This window comes from Crocodylus siamensis, chromosome 9, assembly GCF_052110815.1.
Source record: "Crocodylus siamensis isolate JL-2025a chromosome 9, ASM5211081v1, whole genome shotgun sequence".
In the NCBI taxonomy this organism is placed as follows: Eukaryota; Metazoa; Chordata; order Crocodylia; family Crocodylidae; genus Crocodylus; species Crocodylus siamensis.
The window spans coordinates 31,411,292-31,437,860 of NC_143403.1; the positions used below are offsets into that span (position 1 = coordinate 31,411,292).

Sequence of the window (26,569 nt, forward strand, 5' to 3'; positions counted from 1 at the left end):
AGAGCTGCAGTTGGGATTCAGGCTGAATTGTCACAAAGTGAAAAATTACACTAAATGATTTATTAGCTTCTCATCTATTTTGCTCAGTCAAACATAATGGGTCCATTATATGCATGCTATTAGCTCCTCCCCACCTTTTCCCCCCACTAGATGATGTATGTGTCTCTCGTGTTTTACCTATCATCACTTTTTTCTTAGTACTGAAAAATTTTAGGCAAAATGCTATAACAGGTTATTTTACTGTATCTGATGTTTTATTTCCTTTGTTGTTTGTCTCTCTCACACTCTGTCAGTAATATGAAAATGTCCTTAACTTTGCTAGTAGAGTTAGAGTTGCAGTTGTCTATCTAGAAAAAAAAGGTTGGAAGATTTCAATCTTTATCTTTCATGTGATACTTTTAGAAGATATGATAGCTAGATAGCTAGATAGCTAGATAGATAAGCAACAAAAAAGCTGCAAAGGCAACAGAAAAGAATTGCTACCATTAGTACTGTCTCTTGTCACTTTTCCTAAATCAAGTAAGGACTGAAGAAGAAAGATCAGATAGATCTGACTTGAAAATAAATGTTACAGTTTTTTGTATATCCAAAGACTATGCAGTGTCACCTTGTTCCCTAAAGCCTGTGTTACCTCAAAACATCCTAAATTGTGTAGGTTAAAAACATTCCTTTGCACACATGTGGGATTGTGCTTCAGTTGATGGAGAAGGTTGTCCCAATCTAGGAATGGACTGTAATCCTTTTGCATCATTTTGCTAATGCAAAGGGATACCAGATGTTGCAACCTAAGGCAAGTCTCCTGAAGACATAGTTTCATAGTTTCTAGGGTCGGAAGAGACCTGAACAGATCATCAAGTTTGACCCCCTGCCCTGGGCAGGAACAAGTGCTGGGATCATAATACCCCAGCCAGATATCTGTCCAACCTCCTCTTGAAGACCCACAAGATAGGGGAGAGCACCACCTCCCTTGGGAGGCCATTCCAGAGCATGGCAACCCTAACCATAAAGTAATGTCTCCTGATATCAAGCCTGAACCTACTCTCAATGAATTTGTGGCTGTTATTCTGTAGATGCACAACAAGGTGCGGTTAGCCTTACTGACTGCTTCCTTGCATTGGCAGTTCATGTCCATCCTGGAGTCAACAATGACTCCAAGATCCCTTCAGCCACTGTGTTGTTGAGAAGGGATTTCCCCAGCCTATAGGTAAGTTCCTTCTCCCTAGATGCAGCACCTTGCACTTGTCTGAGTTGAATTCCATTCTATTCTCATCCGCCCACCTCTGTAACCTGTCTAGTTGAATTCTGTCCCTCCTCTCCAGTGTGCCCACTTCTCCCCACAACTTTGTGTCATCAGCAAATTTGGACAGTGTGCTTTCCACGCCCACTTCCAAGTTGCTGATAAAGATGTTGAATAGCACAGGCCCGAGGACCGAGCCCTGGGGAACTCCACTGCCCACTTCCCTCCAACTTGAAAATGATCCATCCACCACTACTTTCTGGGTGTGAGCCTCAAGCCAATTTGCCACCCATCTGACTGTGTGGGTATCAACCCTGCAGTCTCCTAGTTTTTTTATGAGCATGGGGTGAGAAATCTGAAGAAGATCATAAATTGTATCTCTCACCTCTCTATCTGGTGCAAAGGAAATGGTTGTATACACTAAATGACACCTGATTCCCTCAGTTCAGCTGGCCTCCACATGCTTTACAAACTCTATATGCTGCTTTAACTCAAAATCAGTTGAATAACTAGTAACATAAAGCACTATACAATGGAAAGGATGGGGACAGAACTGGACCACTAGTTGGGTTTTCTGTTGTATCTAGTTTCATAGTAGTCAAAAGTTAATAAACGACACACTGGTTTCCTACAAACCTTGTACCTCATCAAAAGGTACCTAAGCTTGTACCTAACCTTTTAAAGAACCCTAAGGCTGTATCCAGACAAGCATGGACATGCGCTATGTTGCACTGTAGACCCATGTGTGGCGCCACACACCACACATGCAGGCATTCCTCATACTGCTTGAAGTGCTGGGGGGAGAGGTTGACCCTAGGAAATTCTGGGGTAAAAAAAACAACCCCGCATCAAAAAAAAGTGTAGCAGCACATGTAGCAGCAGTGTACGCTGCCCCAAACTAGAGGCTGGCCAGCTGAAGCCATGCTGCAGGAACATCATGGCTGCAGCTCTCCACAGTAAGGCTACTGGGGCCAGCACAGTTGCTGGCCCTTTTCTCCCCAATCCCACCCGAGGTAATCTGCTATGTACCAGAGTGCACATGGCATGGGCATTACCCAGGAAAAAGTAGCAGCAGCACAAGATGTGCCACTGCTATGTGTCCCCAAGGAAACAAACATCATGGTCATCTGGATGGGGCCTGAAAAATTAGATTTGGAAACATGTCAGGCAAACTTATCACAGCAAACACTTGGTTAGGTCCCACTGCTTTCTTCCCTCCTGTTGTCAGCAAGTCTAATCCCAAAGCACAAGCTAAATACTAAATCTTGTACTAAGTGATGCAGCTATACTGCATTCATAAACCACTCAGCACTTCCCAGCCAAGGGCATGCTACAGAAAGTTACCATGTACTGAATGATCATATAATTGCAGAGGTTAAAAAAATGTTATGACATCAGAGATGGTAAGAGTTCTATATATGGAACAGTAATTTTCTACAGACGTTAACACCTTGCTACTCAGGAAGACAGCTGATTTTATTCAACACAAAGCTATGTTTCTATTTTCTGTTTTATGATAACTTTTTCCCTAATGAAAGAAACAGACTGCTTAGAATCAAGCTTCTACAAGCTTCCAGTGCAAATGCTTGGAGGCCCAGATACAAAATTGCTCTACTGGCTAAATGGTCCTATCAGTAAGCTAATTTGCTAGATTATTCATGAAAAGTAAACAACAAGGAAGCACACACATTTAATGATTCAGAATGCTTGCAGAAATTGACAGTTCAAGGGGAGTAATGGAAGTAGGATCAGGTTTAACTTTTCTGAGGGTTGGTCCAGACTGCAGTTGAAAACTGTGATTTCTGCATGTGTAGACCTACCCAAGTTAGCTTTAAACCATCAAGCTTGAATAAATGTAGCTAGAGTAGCCTGAGGTACAATGTGGGCTGTCAAACTAGTCCACATTAAGCATATTGACACAGATTCAATGCCAACAGTACATTAACTAATGAGATTAAAATTACCTCCTTTACATCTATGCAAGCTACAATCACATTTTCCTGGATTACAATGTAGATATACCTTGAACACCTGATATTTGATATGGCTTGAGATGAGAAGTGGTAGGTTGACTTCGAATGAGCCCAGTCCATTTGTAGAGTTACATTTGGTTGAAGAAACTTTTTTCAGATAAGCGTATTTAGAAGTTTGTCTTCAATCTTCATTGTGTTTTTGCAGGTTTTAGCTATTAGGTGTTCTTGAAAAAATAAAACAAAGTCCACACCATCATTTCTAACAATGGAAGATCTCTGACTGTGTGCCCCATACACATTGATCCACATGCTTCCCTTGCTTATGCATTGCTAGCCCTACAATTAAAGAAAAACAGATCAACTACTTAATTTGACATGATGCCTTTAAAAGCATTTTTCATCCAAATAAGACTGAAATTAAAGAACCATTCTAAAAAGATTATACACTTCCTTTCTATTAGATGTGATGAGCTAGTAAAGCAAAACAGATATATTATTTAACCAACCATTTCCTGATACTGTGAGGAACTGAAGCTTTGACTTGGCATTGACTAAAACTCTTTAATAATATCAGAGTTCTATATTAATGGACTGTTTTTCCTAGAGCTTTTCTGTATCTTAAATAATTAACTGAAAGACATTTTTCATTTGAGAGGGGTTCTCTCTAAACTGCTCTAAACATGACCAGAATATTTTTTTCAGCATTCCATGTACCACAGGAACCAAGGGGATGAAGTGTGTTTGTTGGCAGCAGTCCTGGGATCACCACTGAGGCAATATATACTATATAGTGATGGGCAGTGAACTAGGGATGGTGTTTTTAGAGTTTAGTCACTATGCTAACTATCAGAAATTTCCCTGTTAGACACCATTTTCTAGTTAATTTAGTAAACCTATTTTGAATTGAATAAGCCCTGGAATAAGGGTATGTAAAACTGCCATTTTAAAGAGAGAGAGAGAGAGTTTCATAGTTCCATAGTTGGTAGGGTCAGAAGGGACCTGAGCAGATCATCAAGTCCAAGCCCCTGTCATGGCAGGAAAGAGTACTGGGGTCAAACGACCCCGGCGAGGTGTTGATCCAGCCTCCTCTTAAAGACCCCCAGGGTAGGAGCCAGCACCACTTCTCTTGGAAGTTGGTCAGGGCGGCTAGGATCTGGAACCAACTTCCAAGAGAAGTAGAAACGTAATCAGATAAGCTACTGATTTTCCAGTGCAATTTTCCTTTCTACTAAATCTACCTATAGCTAGGGAGTCTACCTAAATTGCAAGGGGACTTACAAATTTTTGCGAGTTGATCACAGTGTAAAGTTCTAATTCCACAATCATTTCACAGTAGCCCCACCGCTCAGACCTGATTGGCAGAGTGGCCCCAGGGGCGGGGGGGCTGGGAGGACAAAGGGGCAGCCACCATTTGTCTGCTGCCCTTTGTGCCACCCCACCAGCTGGCAGCAAGGACCGCTGGCTCTGCTGAGAAGCCAGCATTTTATTAATTTTTTGTTGTTGTTCTTGATTTCATGGATTTCTCAGACAATCCTGAATCTCACAATTTCCTCAAAATCATGAATTAAATAGGTTCCTACCTATAGCACAGTGAATGAGGCAGAACGTTTTTTCAGTGACCTAACTTCTTTACCTCTTCCCTTTCTGTCTAGACGAGGAGTTCTACATCTGCATGAAAGCAATGGCATCCATGACCTTGGATCACCTCGATGGCAGCTAGCATTATGCCTGTTGGTGGTGGTAATAATTCTTTTCTTCAGTCTGTGGAAAGGTGTAAAGACATCGGGAAAGGTAGAGCTAATATTTTCCCTGCACATCAGTCATCATCTTTGTCTCTTTTAGAAAATGAAATAGTAGTGGTCTGACCCAAAAACCGCTGAAGTAAATGGGAATCTTTTCCTTTGAACTTATGTGGTTTTGAATGCCTATGTAGGAGCATCTCTCGCTCTTTACAAATCTTGATAAACATTTTATTTTAGTGCTTATGGACCTTTGGTTTTAATTAATACTCATTCATTAAAATTGTAAACACCTTATCACTGACAAAGATTTTAGCAATTACCTGAAATACCTTAGGAGCCAAGAATCATTAAAAAAAACCTGGATCCTTACTTGTCACACCATTAGAATAGTTTGAGATGATGACATTAGACAAAACCTACTAGTTGAAAAGGTGTTACTAACCTTTGAATTTCAGATTATTTTTATTTCTGAAGTGTTAGCTGCCACCTCAAACTTCTCAGCAACCCATAAATTTCATACTTTCTGATTTAATTTAAACCACTATGAATTAATGCATTGCTGGTTTATATTTGTCTTTTTTGTTACAATTATAGAATCAAGACACCAGTTGCACTGTATATTTTGATTAACTCCCAGCTTTTCCTTATTTGCACATTGAGTTTGTACCGCATTCATTTGTAGAAATGGATGATGACAGACACATTAGGAGTTGGAGTCACAAATGCAGTTTTTTCCCTCCAAAAAATCTCAGTTTGGTAAACAACTAAGAACTCTTACTATATACCCTTTCTCATTTTTATGTCAAACATAATTTAGTGTCTCCTCATACTCATGGAAATAGTTCATACTTATGGAAATAGTTCACACTGAGCATGCTTAGGAGTGTGATACACACATTAGAATAGTCACTTCAACATGTCTTCTCTTTGCCAAACCAGTCCCAGACTTGCATGCTCATATAATGTTATATGAGACAATTGTCAGTGTGACTGAGCTGTGTTTTTCATAAAAACAATGTACCCTACGACAGGGGTGTCAAGCATACAGCCCTCAGGCCATATCTAGTCCACAGAGCTGCTCTATCTAGCCTGCCAGGCTACCAGTTGCCCAGAAGTTGGGTGGGGGGTGGCCCAGAGGAGTGGCATGCCTCAGAATTTGGGGCCCTTGGGCCCTAGTAGACATAGTAATCAGTCTGATATGGCCCCAGTTCTCACCTCACCCTTTGTCACTGCTGTGGCCCTACCTCTTCATGCCCCATGCTGGAGGTGGAGCTGCAACTGTAACATAGGGCATACAGCAGCTGCAGTGCCAGCTTTGTCATGGGCACATGGTGAAAGCTGGAGCTGCATCACATGCCCTGTGTCTGAGCCAGAGCTGTCGCCCCTATTGCATGGCCCGGGCTGGAACAACCCTGGGTCGAGGGCTGGATCCAGCACACAAGGAGCTCATGGGCCCAGAGCACAAGATGAATTTGACACCCCTACCATATGATAAATAGTAAAGAGGTCCTCTATACACATGAGAAATAAGCAGCTATAGGGAGAGCAATATTCTGTAGCATATTTATAAGATTTCCTGGTGCTTAATTAACTTCTGTGTCTGTTTGTTACCTCCAGGTTGTGTGGATAACAGCCACTTTGCCTTATGTTGTACTATTTGTATTGTTAGTACATGGAATAACATTGCCTGGTGCATACAATGGGATAAATGCATATCTACATATAGATTTCAGAAGATTAAAAGAAGCTACAGTAAGTTTTATCCATCATTTTCACTTCCTGTATCAAAATAATAACCACCACCCCTGACAGTTTCCAAATTAATGATGGAAGATGCTACTAGATGGTTAGTATTTGTTTCTAAAGTTAAATATTTATATATTTGTCTCTACAAGAACATTAGAAAGCTTTCTCCAATGCCCTGAATTGCTGGCTCTCTACCACTGAAGGGAGCACCGGGAAGCCATTATCAGAATGGATCTGTACCACTGTGATTACTATAATAGTTTAGGTAACCCTGGGGCTGTTCCAATGTAATCTAGCATCAAGTAATCCCTTAAAAAAGGTACATGTTCTAACTGTACCTTTATCTATCATGACTTCCTTCCTGTTTGAATATGTGCAAAAGGTAGCTGTACTGGCTGAACCAGCTGAAAGCTCCCTGAAGCTGGGGAAATACTCAGATAGCAAGAGCTGCTTTTTGCACCACTAGATTGAACAGATGCTATAATATAATAAATAGGGCCTGGTTTAAATTAAAGGCCCAGCTTGCTAATATCATAGCTCAGTTATGGTGGGGGCCACCATTTTTTCCACCTAGACTGTGGCTTCCCCACATGCCCCCTAACTGGGGGTGTTTGTTCCTCCACATGTGTTCCCTCCCCCCACCCCCAAGTCCCAGTGCCCTAGTTTTCTGCCGTGGAGGAACAAACAGCTCCTCCCCTACCTGGTACCAGGGGCAGCCTTGGCTGATGGCCCCAGGCACCATCCTCCTCCCCACCCCCATTTTTCACACTTGGGGGAGCAAATAGCCCCATCCCCTACCCATGCTCAAGCTCTCTCCATCTCCTTTGCAATCCCTTCCCCCAGGCTGCTAGGCTTTTGCTGCTGACTGGGGAATGCTTTCCCCAGTGTGCAGCAGCCATCTTGTTACAGTAAAATGCTGGGATATGGACAGTTCATGGGGAACAAAAGTTGCAGGTTGCATTTTTGTGAAAATCATTTAATTTCATGATTTAAAAAAAATGCAAAATCATGATTTAAGCCAAGCACTAGTAATAAAAACCATGACTGATGACATTTGTCACTGGAACAAATGCATTTCTATGAAAATGGCTTTTCATTGGAAATGAAAATTTTCATGGAAAGAAATCAGTTTAGAAGTATTTCTGGTTTGAGTAGGCATTTAAGCATTTGGGTAAGTATCTGAACTGAGATTTGCCTCATAGTAATAAGGAATAACTTTAATAAGTTAGGACTAATTCAGTGCAAATCATCTCACAGCACTTTGTAATGACTGAGACTTTTCAATGCAATTCAAAAGCTATGTAAGCCAGTCATACCAAATATAGCCTGTAGTGGCTCAGGCTGGAAGCTGGGGGGCACTAGAGCAGCCCTCCCTTCCATTTGCAGCAGCCATAAGGTTGATGGGAAGCTGACCTGAGGGGCATGGCCAGTATGATTTGCGGGGTTTAAACCCCCACTCTGGCCTGTACAGACCCCAGCCAGGCTGTGCCTGGACGGGCAGGGAGGAAGCCACTTGGGACTGGGGGAGCTTCCTTCAGCCCAACCCAGGTTGAAGCTGCCAGGCTAAAGGAAGCTCCCCCATCCCAAGTGGTACTACACTCTGCAACAAGAGCGGGAGCCACAGCTGGAGGTGAGGGGAGAAAAATAGCCCTGCCAGACCCAGCAGCTTCTGCCCAGCACATGGAGCTCTGTCTGTAGCCCCTGGATGCCTTTCACCCAAATGCCTTCCACCTTCCAAGGCATCTGGGGACTGAAGCCCAAGCTCCACTCACTGGGCAGAAGCCACAAGCCTGAATCTTCCTGTCCCCCTCCCCGCCACCTAAAGTGGTATGGCATAGTTGTGGCAGCTGAAGGCAAGAGGGGCAGAATAGCTCCTGCCAGCCTGGAACTGACTGTGCACCTGCAGGTCTGGCTGCTGCACAGGACAGGGGGCATGGTGGTGGCTGCTGGGCTCAGGGCTGACTGGCACCTCTGATCTGGCCTGGAAAACCCACTCCCCAGCTAGCTCCCACCCATGCTGCCAGTCCAGGCTGTCACACAACCAGCAGCGGGCTGGGAAGAGCCTTGCCCACACAGGCTGGCCCCATGGGGTCCTTCCCAGCCAGTTGTGCTCCATGACAGCCATGCCCAGCTTGGACACAGGGAGCCATGCAGCCCTTGTGGCCCCAGCCTGAGCTGCTGTCTGCTGGGAAGGGTCAGGCCCTGGCAGCCCAGCTTGGGCTAGCCCATCTGCCTCCACCCTCAGCAGCACTCACAGACTGGCAGGGCTCAGTCCTGCAGCTGGTGAGGCAGGTGGATGGCAGGGGCCATGCCAGCTGACTCTGGTCATGCTCCCTGCCCTGCCCTGCTGCTGGATTGGGAAGGGGGGAAGGGCTGACAGAGGTCACAGTCACACGGTAGAAGGAGGGGGAATAACGCTTTGTCTCAGGGGGCTACACATCTGGCCATGCCCCTGCCCCTGCTCAGGCTAGAGAGCTGAGGGGTGGGGGCAGCCCTGCTCTCTGGAGCAGAGAGCATAGCCACACCCAGGGCTGCAAAGCATGCTGGGATGCTGGAGGACTGTGATTTAACTTAAACCAGGGACAGAAGTTCCATAAACCAGTCTGACCTAAATCAGTTAAGTCTGATACTACATTCAGCCAGGTTTATCTTAAACCAGTTTCAGCCATTTTGAAACTGGTTTGTGTGCACTGAACTTACGCTCCGTTACAGTTTTACACCAGTTTCTGATCACTTAGACTAGTTTATGTGTAACTCCTGTCCCTAACCCTAGTGTTTCAAAATTCACAGAGCCCAGGGATCTAATGACCACAGTTTTCAACTCTAGACTTGTTTTTTTTCAATTATTTTTATTTAAAAGTATACTAAGCACTACCTTGGCATGCAGAAGCAAAGGCATTCCTTTGACATGGGCCAATACAAAAATCTTAACTGCTTTTCAAACAGACATACCATTGAAAAGTAAATATAAATGTCATAAAAAGAAAATGAATTGGCATAGCAGTTCCTTCTCCCCAGGGACATGCCCCTATTCTCTAAATAGCTCCTATGTCTAGGAGCCCTCTAATCTCATCATATTTTTACTTTACTTGACTCACTTTCCTGAATAACTGAGAATATAGACAAAGTCCATAGGCAGCCTGAATATTAAAATCCAGAGCCATTTTGTATATGGTTTTTCAAACAATTCCTTTCCTCCTTAATTTGTTTATTTGCTTTTTAGTCATGTTTCTATTATGAATGATGTATAATCAATATTCAGGTTCCCTCACAGACACTGTAGTGTAGCAGATCATGAAAATCCCACATCTCAATTTAGTCTACCTTGGAGTGGTCAAAATCCAGATCCTAACAACATGCCCTGTTACCAGAAGGCAGATCAGCCCCTTTAAAACCAGAACTTTCTGGGCACAGCATGCTGGTAAAGTGCTGGTAAAGTGGCGGTTAAGAGCTGAACCAGGCCAGCCAGTCAGGTTACTGAAAGGGGGCATGCCAGAACTATAAAAACCCTGAGCTGGACAGCAGTAGGGGGCCAGCAGCCGAAGGGGAAGGAGTGTGTGTAAGAGCTCCACAGAGAGGCTTGGTGAGCGGTCCAAAGGCTGGAGGAGGGTAACTACTGAGGACCCCAGAGAAGTGGCAGCAACCCCAGAAGAAGGATTGTAGCCAACAGTGGGGATCAGAAGCATGAACCCCTGAGTAAATGTAAGCTGGCGTGCTGCCTTCTTTAACTATATTTTTTCAGTGGTGGTTATAGCCCATGGATAGAGCTTTTCATATTTGTTACTGAATAACACTGGTGGTTTGGGTGGGGCTATTGGGGAAGGAGGAGGCCTCACTGAACCCTACTATAGCATAGGGACTCTGGCACCAGTGTGGGTGCAGTATTCAGGGGCACAGGCCCAGCACCAGAGGTCAATCCTAAAAGGCCAGGGCGGCCTGGTGCACCTGGGGTGCAACTGGGATAGCGGAGTTGGGGCCGTTGACTGGCTTTGAATTTGTGACCCTCTGGCTGTGGGGCCTGTGGACGGGCCTCTGGGTCAGGGAGGCTGGGCTCCAGATTGGGGCAAAAAGGAGGGCCACGAGCCCCATGACTAAAAAGGTAGAGCCTCAGAGTCCAACCCTATCTGCTGGGTTTAAATGGAGAGGCCTAGCTAAAGAAAGACTGGGGTCAAGGCCAGTGGTGGCGGAGGACCCCAACATACAAAAAGCAATAGGCAGTTTCCTGCTTACAAGATGATATTTCCATCAAGATGTGGCAGGCAATTAGAGAGTGGGACATGAGAAACCTTAAGGGGACTCCAAGGGTGCCCCACATAGGGTGCGGATAATGCAAAAGATGGCACTGGGGAGGGTGACCTGTTACAGTCACCAGTGCAGCATGCTTCTGTATACCATACACTATACAGAAGCATGTATACATATACAAGCATTCGTGTGTAGAAAAATGCAGAGGCAAGGGGGAATGCATGAGAAATTTCACTTTCCTCACCATTTTAAATGATGTTTGAAGAATGTTTATTCAGGCTAGATCCTCAGCTGAAAGCTTATGGAACTATGCTGAGTTACAACAGCTGGGGAGCTGAACCTCAATACACATAAAGGCTTCTGCATTTTATGGTATACTGTATTGTACTTTACTCTCTTGAGGTTCATTTTTCTACACCTTCTTGTTGGCAAGCCATAAAATCATCTGTTTATAAGAGTCTATTTTTCAAAAATTTGAAAAAAAGTTCTTGCAGGACGGTGAAAGATGCAAGACCGCTTACAAAGGGAAGTCGTCTGAGTAGCTTGTCATGTTAGGCATTCTTCATCATCTCTTGTGAGGAAACTGGGCCCTCTGCTGGGCCTATTGACATGTTTGTGTGTTTAATCTTTGTTGGACCTCTGGGAGGTTTGACTCCTACCTTGGTGCTATGTCAGTGTGTTCCTGCAAGTCCTTGACTTATTAACTTTTTCTTCCAATAAAGACTAGCAACAAAAGGGAAAAATATCAAAGGAAGTCACTTATAAATGATGATCTAAAACATGCCCTAAAATTCTGTTTCACAATTTAAAAAAATAGCAATGAATGCTGAATGAAATCAATCCGATTAGGAAATTTAGGACAGGAAGGGGACATTTACACCTTCGCACGTCATAAGAAATTTCCTGCAAGTTATATTGTATCTGGGGATTCAAACAGTGCTTCCTCTCTGCATTGTGCAGTAATTCTTCCAGTTCACAAATGTAAGAAAATGTATATGCGCAAAACTTACAGTAATAAAAATAAGCTGGAAGGAAGTTTGGCATGAAAGACTGGCTACAGTCCCCTATAAAATGTTTTTTTGGAATGGATATTAAAAAAAAAAATCCAATAGCAAACCATCCAATAAACTAGATAATGCCATAAGTCAAAAGATACTCTGCTGCAATTAACAGAGAAACAGCAGCATAAATTGCAAAAGAATTGCTCCCCACATCCCAGCTCTGTGTTGCATCCTGTTTATTACAAGAAGTGTTTTGCACAAAATGTTAATTTACGCTGCTTATTCCTCGCCAGGATTTCCATACCAACTGACTAGAATAACACAAGGAATTAGAAGGCAGGCTCAAGTTGTGCAAACCCATAAGCACATGCTTAACTCCATTCCTATACAAGATGGGGGGGACTCACTGAAGTCAACAAGTATTAAGTATACACTAAAGACTTTTGAGTTAGGTCCCAAACACCGATCTAGTGTAAGGGCCTTGTTCCACAGTAATTTTGGGTGGCTCCCGGAACTCTTAACCTCTGGATTGTCTGCACATTAACAAATTAAAGTGGTTTTAAGGACTCATTATGTGGCTAAAATTTACACCACTTCAGGGCAAGATTTCCTCTGATCCATACTACCCAGCTTCTGTTCCATTGTGTGGCCACTCCCCACAGATGTGCCACCCAAGTTGAAGCCCTACAGTATCCCAGGATCTCTCACACCCTGACTTGTAGAGCAGGGTTAGAAGCCTGTCCTGGCTCACCAGCTCTCTAGTGGCAAGGCACAGCTACCACTCCTAGTCCCAGGACTCACCAGGTCTCTAGGCTAGGTATATATATTCAAAAAGCCCAAGGTGGAATTGATCTAAGTTATGCAGTTTCTGTAAGCAGTGCAGTTTAGATGGGTAGTGAACAGAACACACATTCACCCAGCTGCCATCTGTAGGGGGTTCTGCCCTTATTAGACCAATCTCTGTGTGCCAGAATCCTGTTCTGTTATGGGTATAGGTCAGTTTCTGGAGATCATTTATACTAGTAAAGTGTAATGTGTGTACCTGGTCCTAGTAGCAAGTCATAGCTGCGCAAGTTGGGGATACTTAGAGAAAGCTTCTAGACTAAGGATGACTGCTCCAAACTAGCACTAACATTGATAAATATTTGTGTAGGTTATAGCATAAGGTATAACAAGGCCTGTAATAGCTAAAACTCTAGTGGCAGGGGTCTCTTTAACAACTTTGTCAGTGACCTATCAAAAAGCAATGTAAGCACTTTCTGGTGTACAGTTCCTTGTACTTGCATAGTCTGCAATTTTTCCAGTGAGTGGGTGGTTGGGGACTATAATTAGCAATAGTAGCTGATATCAAGGCATCCTGGAAAAGTTAAAAGATTATTGGTGATAGCTGGGTCCCTAATTTTCTAGTGCTCCTAAATAACTATATTTTGCCCATGAGCTGTAATTTTGGAATGTCATAGATGCCCAGCATGTTTGCTTATACAATAACATAAGCAAATGCTAGGATTTCTATACCATATTTTTTCAATTAATACATCATTATGAAGGATTTTTAAAAATCCAGTTAAACTGTTTTCTGCTCAGTGGGCCTGATCCAAATGCAGCTGAAATCCATGCAAATCTGACAGGCATCAGTAGTCTGGGAAATGGCTTTTGGGTATACAACACACACTGTTGGCTCTTTGGTTCCCTTGCACATGGCAGTAGGGCAGAGACAAATTCTCTCTATTTGGAATAAGCCAAAGATAGTTCTGTGTGAAAGTTCTTCATTGAAAACCCAAAGCAGGTGAAACCCATGGCTCCAGCCAGGCTTGTGGAGTCCCATGATCTTTCAGCAAACCCTGATGGGTGAGTATACTTGAGCTTATTTATGGCACTGGATGAAAAAAATTCAGCTCCGACTGGAAAACACCCTTTGCTGTATTTCAAGGCTCCAGCTGCAGTAGCTTAGCACCCCCATCATCATCTTCAGCCACTGTCTGTATACAGAAGGAGGAAAAGAAGAGGTGGGGAGAACTAGAAAATGCAGTATTCTTAAAACGTGTTAGGAACTATTTTACTCAGATTAGGCAATAGTAAAGCAATTTAATTCCAGCCAAAGTGGAATTTAATGACTATCAAAAGAATAATTTCTGCTTCTCCAAATGAATGAATAATGAAAACGAAGTTTCCTTAGATGATCCTTTTCATAGCATGTGAATCAAGCTTCAGCTTCTGAAGGAAGCAAGCATCATATAATTACAGTCACAAGCTGTTTTATGGGGAAAGGAAAGTCTGTAAATCCTGACCTGTTAAGTATTTTTATTTCTCTGACGGTGCATTCCAAATTGACCCTGAACTAGAAGGAAGCTTATTGCCTTAAAACTGGAGAAAAATCATTTAATCATTCAATAAGAGAGCCAGCCAGTAGCGATACAATGCACACATTTAGTTTTTCATCTGTTGTTTTGGAGTTGAATTCATGTAATACTTGATTACAGCCTATGACCTGGTTCTTGATGTTGGTCTTTCTGTACAGGTATGGATTGATGCAGCCACCCAAATATTTTATTCTTTAGGAGCTGGGTTTGGAGTTTTAATTGCATTTGCCAGTTACAATAAGTTTGACAACAACTGTTACAGGTAAGAAAGTCAATTTTTCATAGTGACAGAAAAGCTTTAAATTTCAGACTGTAACTTTATTTACATACTGGCCATACAGTTGTGAATTGACTATAGGTTTCAGTCAAATATAAGGAATTTGCAATGGAATCTAATTTTTCAAACATGTAAGTTTTTTTTTGATGCATACACATAAATTGACATATTTTTCTACTTTTCTGCTGCTTTATTAGCCACAGAACTACTAGTTACAACTGTAATATGCACTACAGAGTCTATTTAATTGTCACCAAATTGTGGTTTTATTACTGGTGGATAATTAGGGCATCCTTCCAGTGTGCCCACGTCCCCCCACATCTTAGTGTCATCAGCAAATTTGAACAGGGTGCTTTTTACCCCCTTGTCCAAGTCCCTGATGAAGATGTTGAACAGTGCAGGCCCAAGGACCAAGCCCTGCGGAACCCCACTGCCCGCATCCTTCCAGGTTGAGAAGGAACCATCCACCACCACCCTCTGGGTGCGGCCCTCCAGCCAGTTGGTGATCCATTTGACTGTGTGGGTGTCAACACCACAGTACCCCAGTTTCTTAATGAGAATGGGGTGAGAGACAGTGTCAAAAGCCTTCTGGAAGTCCAGGAAGACTATGTCCACTGCTACCCCTGCATCTAATGATTTGGTGATCTGATCGTAAAAGGCCACCAGGTTGGTCTGACAGGACCTGCCACTGATGAACCTGTGTTGGTTGCCCCTAAGCATGCAGTCCCCTGCAGGCCCCTTGTGGATATGTGCCAGAATAATTTTCTCAAACAGCTTGCCTAGGATCGACTAACTGGCCTATAGTTAGGTAAGACTAACTGGCCTATAGTTTCCCAGGTCCTTCTTTTTCCTCTTTTTGAAAATGGGAACCATGTTGGCCCTCTTTTAGTCCTCTGGCACCACACCAGATCACCACGAGTGCTCATAAAGCCGTGCCAGGGGTCCTGCAATGACCTCGGCCAATTCCTTTAGAACTCTAGGGTGGAGATCGTACGGACCAGCTGACCTGAATACGTCCAGTCCCTCCAGAAATTCCCTAACTAGTTCCTCACTAACTCTTGGCCCAGGTGTGCCTCTCCTGGGGCCCGAGGGGGGCCCAGCAGGGAGGTGACTGTTCTGGTCCCTACTTAGGAAGACAGAGGCAAAGAAATCGTTAAACATGTTAGCTTTGTCATCTGGTGTGATGACCAAATTCCCCAACGCATCCTGCAGGGACCCCACATTACCTGGAATCTTCTTTTTCCCCCCTATGTATTTGAAGAAGGACTTCTTATTATCCTTAATCCGGGAAGCTAGCCCTAATTCCATCTCTGCCTTGGCCTTCCTGACTGCCCCCCTACATCCCCGAGTGACTGCAGTGTAGTTATCCCTGGTGATGTTCCCTTCTTTCCAACGGGTATACACCTCCCTTTTAGCACAGAGACATTCCTGGATGCTTTTGGTGAGCCATGGAGGCTTGTGTACCCTCCTGCTCCCTTTGACCCTCATTGGGATTACCTTTCTTTGGCCTTGGAGGATCATCTCCTTAAGGATTCGGGGGACAGCGATTCGGTTCAGTGATTTCGAATCAGTGGCCCCAATCAATTAGACCAAATCTGATTTGGAGATGTGGCTGCCATTGAATCGGCTAAATCTCTGAATCAAACAGGCCCCATCCCCCGCCCTCTCTCCCAGCCCCATCAATGGCTGCCCTGCCCAGCCCCAGCATCCCGGGGTTTTGTTTTTTTTTTTTTAAAGCCTTGAATTCACTGGCTACTGCCGAGCAGGGGGGAAATTCCCACTTCCCCCCACTGCCCCATGCTGCAAGGAGGGCTCTGCAATGAGCCCCAGATGCCCTGACAGTTGCTGCTTCAGCCAGTGAGTGCGGGGCTCTTTTCTTTTTTGCTTTTTTTTAAAAAAAACCTGGGAGCTGGGGCCAGGTGGGACAGCCATGGGGGGGAGGGGGTTGACAGAGTAGGAAGGGGATGAGGCCTGGTGGGGAGGAGGGGGTCCCCCATGGTCCCTTCCCCCCTCCCCTGTTCCCTACTTACTAGCATGGAGCCCAGGTCCAGCTTCCTGTGGCAGGAAGCAGGGATTACCCAAATCCCCAAAACTCTGTGAATCAATTTCAGAGAGTTTCAAATTGATTCAGATCTTTTCACTGGTCTCCTGATTAGATTTGGATGCGAACATTTGGCCGCCAAATCTCCTCCAAATCAAATAAGCACCTGAAACTTCACATGGTGCTAGTTGATACCAGCCCTTTCTGCCTTCACTGCCTCACTGACAGACTTTCATGGAGACGGGGAACAAAACAAAAGCTCCATGGCTAGACAGCTCAACTCTGAGGCAATTTTATAGCTGTCCAGCCAGGGGGCTTGAACACCTGTACATGCCAATAGCACTACTTCTTTCTAATGCTGCAAAATGCAGAAACACTTGTGTAGCACTACAAATGAAAGCTTGACCATACCCTTAGATTCCCAAGTGGATATTCCTGTTATGTGACATTAATACAGTTAATAATCTTACAGGTAAAATGCAATAATAAGTATCACATCAAGTGGCAATTATTGCTTTTGACCATTAGATTAACATTCATCCTAGAGACTCCTAGGAAATGTCTTAAAGATTCATCCTGTATAATTGTTTTATTCTGTACCCTGAGTAAATTTGTTGTGAAACAGAACAAGGAGCACACCATGAACTTTCTTTTTTAAAAAACTACCTTAAGGCAGCATACAAAATTACATTAAATTGTGCTGATCTTATTATGCTTGTCTGAGGTTGTTTACCATTATCACTTCTCCTTTGAAACACCAATCTGTTGTGTCTCTACAATAATGTGTTTTATCTTTAATGCTATAAACAAGCTGCAATTGAAGACAATTGACACTTAAATGAATCCACATTTTGGTAAAATAACTGCAAATTATGTCAGTGTCATCTTAATTCCATTGGAAATGCCCTTGTTGAAGTAGAATAAAATAAATTGAAAATTGTCATGCTTCCAAATACAAGGCATGATTCACCAATACACTGAAACACTTGTATCTGAGAGTAGCTCCACTAAAACAAAGTTATGCAGTTGTAAAACTGGAGTAATCCAACAGCGAATCAAGGTCTGAAATTCTGTAGATGCATTGTAAACATATGAATTAAACAGGATTTTAAATGGAGATCTATTTCAACTTAAAAATATCACTTGAATTGAGATAAGCTGATACTTGATCATATAAGTTACTGGCCACATGGAACAGGCTACTTTCATGTGAATGTTTTTAAATTGTGGGAAGTGTTTAATGATAATGTTGACCGTAATGTTTCACAAGTACTTAGCATAGCCTTCCCTGAAAAAATCTGATGATTTTAACATGTTTGAGCCTGATTTAGTCTTTCCAGGCTCTGCAGTCTTCCTCTGGGAGCCATGTCTGAGAAATTACTGTAAGTAGGATTGAACTGTCTATACACACACCAGAATACCAAAAAGCTGGCAACCTTGTGTGACAGATAAGAAAACTCCGGCCACTGCATAGACTTTTTTTTTTAAAATCACTGGGCTAGAGAGTGATACAGTGACAAGACCTCCAGTTCTCAGGGTTTTAACCAACAGAAGAACATCACTGGATCTCCTTACAAAAATTACCTGTTTTGGAAATAATGTTTGGATTTATCTGAGTTTAACCAAAAGCCAACAAAGTTAGAGGATTTCATACCAAAGGTTAAAGCATGAAGCTATCCATTCCAAAATGGGATTTGTGACTAGAGATAGGCCATTTGGGAAATGAGAAATGGGGGAACAATAAATTTGCAAAAAGGCATGTGGCTGAGGGGTACAAAACTAGTTGTGAATTTAGGTCAGGTTTGGGGAGTAGTTTCATCTGAAAAAAGAGGAAGATTTAAATGTTTTGTTTCATTTGTTCCTTTTCAGATGACTAACTCAAATATCCTTTTTATATATTTTTATTTTGGTATTTTGAAGATTAAATGTTTTAAATTTTGTTGATTTATTTTAATTTTTTCAGTGTTTTGATTTCAAAATTAACTTTTTTTTTTAATTAATGTGGTGGAACAACAGCTTTAAACACAAAACACTTCATGGGGGGAAAAAACCCCTCAAAATTTCCATCTCGGGATTTTGTTCATTTTTGGTCACTCTATCAGTGAAATAAAAAATCTGTTATTCCCACAGTTCTATTCCTAACATTGCTGAAGTCAGAAGAATTGCACATTCCTTTCACTGCTTGTTTGATATTACACCATTAGGCAAACATCAGTAGCTCACTGGAATTGTAAAAGATGGATAACAGTGAAATTTTATAAAGCTCGTAAGCCTTTATAAAGCTGGGATTGTCATGTTAAATTGGAAATTCCACTATTACCCAGGCAAGAGTATGACCCAAAGTTGATGTTAGAGAGATTGATAAACCTAAAAAAAACATGAGCCCCCTCACATACTCTGCAGATGTGCGCAAGCTCAGGCATGGGTTGTTATTCACTAGTAAATTTTTACCCCTGCATAGCCCTTTGTCCACTTCAGGCCTTTCCTGCTCGTCTATGGCCATCAGCAGGGACCATCTTACCATTTAATATAGGATTTTGAGGGGTAGAGGGGGAAAGAAAGGTATTTTTTTATGCATCTTAATTTAAAACCAAATTAGGAAATAAATGTGTTATTTATTTATTTATACCTAGCACAGTATGCTGGTATGAGCTTTGGATCATCAGGATGATTGTTTAATTAGCATTTTTCACCACAACCTTACTAACACTGTAATATAATCCATACCTAGTTCCTCAAGCATTTTTCTTCTTCATTGGATTGTTCTTTTCTCTCTCCAATATTATAGGGATGCATTGCTGACTAGCACAATTAACTGTGTCACAAGCTTTATCTCAGGATTTGCAATTTTCTCCATATTGGGCTACATGGCTCATGAGCACAAAGTTAAAATTGAAGATGTAGCCACTGAAGGTAGGAAGCTAATTTTATACCGGTTTTCCAAACAAATGTAACCAACTTCCCCAATGCCTGCTCTGCAGATCTGTTTTAATTCATAAAGCATGTGAGTAACCTCACCAAAGTGAGGAACAGATGAGACAACCTACTCATGTTCAAAATTAAAGTACATATGTAAACACTTTATTGAAAAGTGGACTGTGCAAGGTGCCAGTTAGTCCCAGCTCTGTTGAATAGCCCCTTACTAGATATGTCTAACACTTCACAGTATCATTTCTGTAGCAGGTAATGTAATCTCTCAAGAAAAGTACACTGGCCAGGTCTACCTTTTGCTGCCTAAAAACTGTTCTGTTCAGTCTCTGGTGAGCTTGCCCATTGTATTTGCTCTGGTAGCAGGTTACCCAGGTTTAAATCCAGCACATTAAAAATTGAGTTCTGTAATTCCCTTTTGCCATGTGCAATGCATGTCATGCAGGACTGTCTATTCAACATTAATATCACATATTGTAAGATACCTTCTTTGCAACAATGCTGGAAAATGACTAGTTACTAATGACTAATTTTATCTAGTAAGCTATATCTCCACTCTGATAAGGATTGTCCTACAAGAGACGAAACAAAAGTTCAGCTCTAAATATGGCTTACTGAGTGCCCTGAGTTGTGTACACAACAAGTAAACTAAGTAAGGAAAAGAGATTCAAATACTATAGTGATGGATGCCAATATAAGATAGGTAGGAAACTGTAAGAAAAGCCATACTTAGTAACACGTTTTCTTTCTTTTTGCCTTTCAGGGGCTGGTTTAGTTTTCATCATTTATCCAGAAGCCATTTCAACCCTTTCAGGATCAACATTTTGGGCAGTGGTGTTCTTTATAATGCTGCTTACACTGGGCATTGACAGTTCAGTAGGTATCCTCTCGTCCAACCTTGTCATTTTATAACCTTAATAACTAGGGAGATATTAGTCTGGTTCCACTAGGTGTCAAAGCCCCATTCTGTGGATTCTTTTCATTTCTTTGGGTGCATCTACATGTGTTTACTAAGGAGATGTGATAGCTGCAAGGTTCAGTGTCTACACATGTGCCTGGGACTGCAGCACTTTAAGCTGGGGCAGAGCAGCTCTGGGCTGGCAGGCGAGTTGTGGGGTCAGCCCTGGGCTCTGAGTGGTGGCGCAGGGCAGCAGAGGGGCTGGCTGAGAAACCAGGGTGATTTAAAGTGAGGGACTAGGCAGCAGGCAGTCCCTGGACTTTAGCACCCTTGTGCCCAGGCTAGCCCCCATCACCATTTACATGTGCATTTTGGCAGAGTTAAGTACTCTACCATAAGATAGGACTTACCCCAACAGTACTATTTTATGGTGGAGTTAGTTAATTTACTGTGGTCTAATATCTGCCCACATGTAGATGGTGACACTTTACTGTGGAGATAAGTCACTTCTGCAGTAAAGCACATGTGTATTGCAGTCAGAAGAGACCATAGGGTGATTTTCATCATCCTGGAGAGGCCTGAGCCTGCCTGTGATGCACTTGTTTTCTACAGTGTTTTTAATTTGTTTGTTATTTTACATGGCATAATGAAAGGGTACTCATGACACAAATGCTTTCATTACTTGACTAATATGGAACTTATTGCAAGCTTAAATGTTATATAATAGCTTCACTGTATTCATTTAAAATATAATTGTATTTATACTGTTATCTTTCAAAAGACACCCAATGTGTGCAGGATTGTCTGCCAGATTTCTAATGAAAATGGTTAAATAATGAGCCACAGGAAGGCCTGCTTCAGTTAAATTCCAGTTTAGATTTGGGTACCTGGATGTTATTCCACATGAGGGAGAATACTGCATTTTCTACGGAGTGAAGGCTCATATTGTATTGAGATTAAAAATATTGAAGAAACCTCACCATGCAAGAAATATTCTAACAGTATCTGATCCATCTTGTCCCCTGCCAAAGAGGCATCAAGACTTCCTTTTACATGCAGCTAAAAAGCTAATTTACTTCTGGGAAAAGCAAATATGATCTTTTAAAGAACAGAGCAGTGAATAGGCATTAGTCCTAGTTACAAGAAGTGTTTAACTATTCCAAACTAAGAACTTCCAAGAAAAAAGAAACTGTCCTGTCTAGTTCAGAATGTCTAATCTAAATCTAGGAGATCATCGTAAGACATGCCAAACAAAAGCGCTCCATCTAGGAGATCATCGTAAGACATGCCAAACAAAAGCGCTCCATCTAAACGCTCACTGAATAAAATCTTAATTAAGTTTTCAGAGATGGGAGGGGAAGGGAAAATAAACAAGGAGAACAAGACCATAGAAAGACGTATTCATATAAAGGAAGCTATGATAGTCTTCTGCAAATAAGTGTTTGCATTTTTGGATTCCAATTCAGGTCTGTTACAGATTGAATCAAACTGTGAAGCTGAGATCAGGAATATTATTCCAAAAGCTTGAGGCAAGATCTGATCTGGCTTTTTTGTTTGCATATCTTTCTGTCGTAAACAAACATGAAAGTCAGAGGGGAACAGTTCAACATACTCCAAGGGCAACAATGACCTGGGATAATAGGTTACAATTTAAAAAGAAAAATAGAGGTTCACAGAACTTGTCCAATCCCTTTTTTAATATGGCTAAACTGTTAGTACCCACAACGTCTGGTAACAATGAGTTCTATACTTCAATTGCACACTGTATTAAAAACATCTTCCTTTTGTTAGTTTGAATTTTACTCCATGCTAGTTTCATTTTGTAACCCTGGGTGGGTCTACATATGACACTGTCACCACAGCATCTTCCTACAGCGACATACCATCCACAGGCAAAAACTGATGCCACAGCTACACTGCCATAGCAATGCATTCCTTCATTATAGCGCATCACTATGGCAACATGCCTAAAAATAACTGCACAGCACAGTACAGGCTGTTACTGTGTTGATGGCACAACAACAACGGCACTGTTGTGACACATGTAGACACACACCCTAGTTCTTGAATTGTGAGAGATAATAAATCCCACTTTGCTTTCTTTTCACCATGTAGTATTTTGTAAGCCCTTATGTCCCTCCAAAGTGTGTCTTTTCTAAACCAAATAGACATACAGCCCTCCCCCCACACCACTAATCATCCTTGTTGACCTTCTCTAGTTCTTCTATCTCCTTTTTGAGGTGTGGGGGACCAGAACTCTGCACAGTATTCAAGGTGTGGACACAACATGGATTTATAAAGGGGCATGATGATACTCTGGAAGTAAAGAAAACTGGACACTGGTGCAATATACAGTCCCGGAAGTAAGGCTCCAATCAGCTGACTGGTGGTCTCGGGTAATTGGTGACTGGTGGTCTGAGTGTCCCCATTTTCTTTGTTGCCAGAAAAGTAGTCCAGAGAGGCCAGGGCTTGAGGAGCCTAATCCTGCACAGGAATTCCCAGGACCCTTCACTACTGCCTGGGGTAGTGGGAGAGAGTGTGGGCAGCCCTGGGCTGCCCATACTCTCCTGCCATAAAGCAAATAGGTGTCTACCATAATAAAGCAGCGTGATTTATTCCTGCCTTTTGTTGTGGCCACAATATGGCATGACAAAAGTTATGGACGTACATGCTGGTTTGTTTGGCTTTTTTTGTTGGTGGTGGGGTTTTTTTTGCCACCATAAAAATTGTTATGGCAGCACAAAGGCAACCTACATCTGTTTCTACCCTCAAACCCCAACCTTGCAAACACTTGCAAACCAGTGCTCTTTGCTGCTATGGCAGGGGGTCAGACTACATGATCTGCTCAGGTCCCTTCCGACCCTAGAAACTGAAACTTATGCACACATGTAACTTTAGCATGGTAGCAAAATAAGGGCTTGCATGTTTGCAGGATTGAGACCTTAGACTGTAGATTGCTCCCTTGGTGTACATGGCAGACATTTCTTCATTTAGGAATGGAACTTATCAAATTATTGGGAGTTCACAAATTGTGGCAAATCTAGCTCGGTGTTCTTTGTTTAGCTTATTTTTTATTTTGATGTCTACCAATTTGTTTACTGTTCATAATTATTCACCAGTGTTACTTAAACTATAAAGTGATTTTAAACTATTCTCCTTGATTATTCACTCTGCGTACCATGTCATCTAAACCCCCAATTAGAAACTGAAACTTTTAACACAGAGACCTAAATGAAGACTAATATACAAATACCTTTATTCATGCATAAAAGCCCTTGCAAGAACAAGCATTTCCAGGCTTTCTACTCCCTACCCGATCTGATCATCCAAGTGTTAAGAAGCAACACGGGCTTAGGAATTACCTAATGATTTTTTTTTATGAACAGTTGTTGCAACTAGCTCAATATAAAACAATTACAACAAGAATAAACAAAACACTAGGTTAAGAAACAGTCTTGACCTGACTGATGCCAGAAAATTCAAAGGGTCTTTTTCCATTTCTAACTTCTCTGAGTCTGTTCAAGTGCCAATTTCATAAAGCTTTCTGAGAATATCAAATATTAACATAATTCTAGGTACATGGCACTCACCAAAGCTCATAGAAGTCGCACGGCCAAAACCCCACACTACCTCTGGAGTGTTAGATTGTCTAAAGAAATTCCTCTCATCCACTCTATAGTGGATCTTTCCAACTCCCTGTGGCAAAGGACCAGATCACCCTTGGACACAATCCCTTATGAACCACTCTAGCATGTCATATTTACGTCACAAGCAGGTAATATGCTACATTGTGCCGTATTTCAATCTCCTCAATTGATTATCAATACATTATATTTGTTTGTTAATAACTAGTAGATGACAAGAATTAATTCTGATCCAACCTTCTGAGGAAAAAACCCACAAAATGTACACAACTTAAAGCTCATAGCAGGAACCTTCCTAATGCAACACTATCAACAAAAGCTTGAAATTTACATCAGCTACAACAGCCAACATGTTCTAACAGTAAAATTGGCCAATGTGTAGTTCTTACTTTTTGAAGAACTATTACAGGGTGGCATCAAAAATTGTTGTTACTATGAACTTTTCAGGAGTGAGGGCTGTCTCTGTAATCCCAACCTGAAGAAATGGTCATGTTAGGTAGTTTTCATACTATTCCTTTTAACAAAAACAGGGCAAGGAAAATTTCTTTTCTATTATTTTTTTTAACACACAATGGGCAATACAAGTAATGAGAGAATGATCAACGGTGAGATTATAGGTGCATTCTGTAGACTGAATTTTTTTTTAAACAAAGAGGAATAGCTCTAAATCAGTCTTATTATGCAATAATGCTTCCTGGTCTTTATCTAAATCCAGTTCTTTAAAAGGTGTCTTAGTGAAGAAACAGTCTCTTATTGCAGATTTCCTCTAAGCATGTGTGACTTTTTAGGAGCCTCATTTTACTATGATACCTGTCTTTCATATATACTGTTAGGAAGAGTTATATCAGTTTCAGATTCTATTTTCCCCCTAAAAACTTATGCAGACATAAGAATTATGGAAGAATTATCATAGGGTATCTTCAAGAATTGTTGTTACTCTTAAGTACCAAACACTTTTCATTAACCAACGAGTCAGAGCATAGCATGTCTCCAATTGGTTTGACCCACAGAATTAAGTGTTCAATTCCTTATGATTTTCTATGTCCTTACTACATCAAAAATAAGCCTTTTCTGCATCTATGATAGCATGAGGGCATCTTCCCAGGTTCTGTGGTACATCTCTTTATCTTCCCTGCAACCCTTCTACAACCTCCATCCATAAAACCCTTTTCAGAAGAGTGAAGATGTAACATAACTATAGGAAAAGGGGACAGACTTTGGGGGAGGGTGCAAAAATAGGCCACCGCTCTGTTCCATCTCTGAGAAGTACAGCTAATAGAAGGGAGGAGAGCCGAGTCAGAAGCTGATTTCTGATTTGTATCCTTGTTTGTAAGCAAATCTCTCTCAGGACTACTTAACTTAGATTGCTATATTCCTTTCCTTAGATGGGTGGAATGGAAGCAGTCATCACTGGTTTGGCAGATGATTTCCAGATTCTGAAGAGGCACAGAAAACTTTTCACCTTTGGTGTTTCCTTTGGCACTTTCCTACTTGCTCTTTTATGCATTACCAATGTAAGTACTATAAAATGTTTTTATTGGCAAGTTAAGTTAATGATGCAATTAGTCCTTTAAATATGTATAGAGAACTATCATATTCTGAGGTCCATCTTTCTCTCTGGGTGCATCTACATGACATGCTTTATTGTGCATTAGACTAATGCATAGTAAAGCATCACCATCAACATGTGTGTGGGACTTACTGTTCAGTAAACTAAGCTAGTGTACAGTTTGCTAATATCAAGAAATCCAGGTACTAGATTAACCATATTAGCTACTGCACAGTAGTGCATGTGTAGATGCTGACCAGGAACAATTTGCTTCCAGTCAGCCTAGGCAGCAGGAGGCCTCAGGGGTCTGGAAGGAGCTATCCATGGCTCTGGTGCAGAGCTCAGGATTGCAGCCTGGCTTGGCAGTGCTAGTTTGGGGTGATGCCCCACGACCAAGCAGCACCAACACCCTGAGCTCTCCCCTTGCTTTTCTTGTTGAGGGGATGGAGGAGCTCTCTGTCTCTGCAGTGCCAGCCCAAGGCCAGAGAGCTTCCCCATCCCCTCAGCCCTGCTGCTGCCTGCACAGCACATGCCCCAGTCAGCTTCCATTCCCTGTCTGTGCCTCAGGGGAGTCAGGAGCTGAGTAGTGCTGGAACGGGTGGGGGAGGAGGGAAGCAGGTCTCCCCCGACCCCCAGCACTGCCTACTGCCCTCCAGGCATGGATGGGGAGCAGAAGCTGACTGGGGTGTTCACTGCATGAACAGCAGCAGGGCTGAGGAGATGGGGAAGCTTAATGTCCCCAGCCTGGCACTGCAGTGACAGAACGCTCCCCTGTTCCCTCAGCAAGCAAAGCAAGGAGAGAGATCAGGATGCTACTGCTGCGTGGCCATGGGGCATCGTCCCAAGCCAACACTGCCAAGCTGGGCTGCAATCCTAAGCTCTGCACAGCTCTCCACTGTTTCCAGGGCTGGCACCAAGGGGACCCTGG

General features: G+C 42.4%; 1 protein-coding gene across 1 annotated transcript in view; it reads left to right on the plus strand.

The window, feature by feature from the left end:
- The window catches only part of SLC6A2 (solute carrier family 6 member 2), a 124,551-nt gene that overhangs the window by 54,938 nt on the left and 43,044 nt on the right, over positions 1-26,569 (plus strand). Inside the window, exons 4-9 of the mRNA XM_090063038.1 lie at positions 4,863-5,001; positions 6,570-6,704; positions 14,463-14,566; positions 19,411-19,535; positions 20,314-20,426; positions 25,478-25,606. Coding sequence (XP_089919164.1) covers positions 4,863-5,001; positions 6,570-6,704; positions 14,463-14,566; positions 19,411-19,535; positions 20,314-20,426; positions 25,478-25,606 — 745 coding nt within the window. The remainder of the gene's footprint in view (positions 1-4,862; positions 5,002-6,569; positions 6,705-14,462; positions 14,567-19,410; positions 19,536-20,313; positions 20,427-25,477; positions 25,607-26,569) is intronic.